Here is a 1,755-nt window from a genome sequence, read left to right on the forward strand (position 1 = left end):
TCAGTTTTAAAAGTGACAGTTCTTTTCACTAATATCTGCTAATCTTCAGAGCCCTCAACATTGGATTCTGCAGGTATTCTTCATTCCTGTGTTGGAGAATGACTAACCCAAAGCTGAGAAAAGAAACATGACTGTAGAATGGTCACATGACTGGGAAATCTAACTGTATCAAACTATAGCTGGCAAAGCCCACCCCCTCATCTTATCAACAGGCGACTCAGCATCTCTACTACCAGCCTTGGAGACCATCATTCAGAGTCCTCATTGTTTGTCAAGCAGGAGGAACCTCATGACCGCCTTCTTCAAAGCATCCTTGAGTTCTCTGTTCCTCATGCTGTAGATCAAAGGATTCAGCATAGGGGTGATGAATGTGTAAACCACAGATACTACCTGGCCTCGCTCAGGAGAGTAACTGGAGCTAGGACACAAGTAGATGAGACTTGTACATCCGTACTGCAGGAGGACCACAGTCAGGTGGGAGGAACAGGTAGAGAAGGCTTTGCGCCTCCCCTCGGCGGAACGGATCTTCAGGATGGCATCTACAATGAAGACATAGGACAGAGTGATGAGGAGGAAAGGGATGGTCAGGACGATGACACTGACCACGAACAGGGTGGCCTCGTGGACATGGGTGTCTGCACAGGCCAGTCTCATGACAGGGAGGACATCACAGTAGAACAGGCTGATTTCCTTACTGCTGCAGAAAGGCAGCCGGAAGATGATCACAGTCAACTGCATGGCCAAGATGAACCCCAGCAACAGGGACCCCAGCGCCAGCTGGACACACAGGTGCCAGCTCATGATGAGGGTGTAGCGCAGAGGGTGGCAGATGGCCACAAACCGGTCATAGGCCATGACGGCCAGCAGGATGCAGTCAGCACTGCCCAGGAAGATGAAGAAGAACATCTGGGCACCACAGCCTGCCAGGGAGACCACAGTTCTCTCTGCAGACAGGACGCTGGCCAGAGTCAGCGGAGCTATGGTAGAAGAATAGAAGATCTCCAGGCTAGCCAGGTTCGCCAGGAAGAAGTACATAGGGGTGTGGAGACACCGATTGGTCCAGGTGGTCAGGACGATGGACATGTTTCCTCCAATGCTGACCAGGTACATCATGAGGAAGACCACAAAGATCAGCATCTGCACCTCGGGGAGTCTGGAGAAGGGGCGGAAGTGGAAGAGGACCATCCCAGTCTGATTTCCTTCTTCCATGTATTTAGTGCATTGGGACTGCTACCCCTGAGGACAGACAGATATTAGGACCTGATGCTCCTAATGAGCAATATGCTAGACTACCACCCTCACCAACCCTTGTTACCTCAAATCCAACTATTTTTTTTACCCTGAGTCTACACTCAGCAGCTCACTTCCATGACTGTTCTAATCAAAGAGTAACAGTTGACTACTTAAAGCTTTTGTTGGAATAGAGCATTAACTACGTTCTCACTTTATAACTGTACCTCTGTCTATCCTGTCCTTCTCCCAAAAATCTAAATCTAAGCTGATTATACAATAACTCTCCACTGTCCTCTACAGTTCTCTGCTTTCATTCTGTCTCTGTGAATTTGCCTCTGGTTACCTCAATACACACGAAATTATTCAATTTATTAAACATAATCTTTCAAGGGACAATCATGTCAAAATATATATTTTAAAACGTTTGAGCTGAAGTTCCTTTTAAGGGCAGTTTATGCTGCTCCCTCGTGAACTGTGAAATGAAAATCACAGTACCAGGTGAGGGATACCTCCCGATGAGTT

The 1,755-nt window shown here is 47.6% G+C and overlaps 1 protein-coding gene across 1 annotated transcript; it reads right to left on the minus strand.

Moving 5' to 3' along the window:
• On the minus strand, nucleotides 1–1,230 carry LOC142851087 (olfactory receptor 10V1-like). Its single transcript, XM_075974998.1, has one exon. It carries the CDS (start codon nucleotides 1,207–1,209, stop codon nucleotides 262–264), a length of 948 nt encoding a protein of 315 aa, XP_075831113.1. The 5' UTR covers nucleotides 1,210–1,230; the 3' UTR covers nucleotides 1–261.
• Between the last annotated feature and the right edge of the window lie 525 nt (nucleotides 1,231–1,755).

The sequence above is a fragment of the Microtus pennsylvanicus genome, chromosome 5 (assembly GCF_037038515.1).
Source record: "Microtus pennsylvanicus isolate mMicPen1 chromosome 5, mMicPen1.hap1, whole genome shotgun sequence".
Classification (NCBI taxonomy): Eukaryota; Metazoa; Chordata; class Mammalia; order Rodentia; family Cricetidae; genus Microtus; species Microtus pennsylvanicus.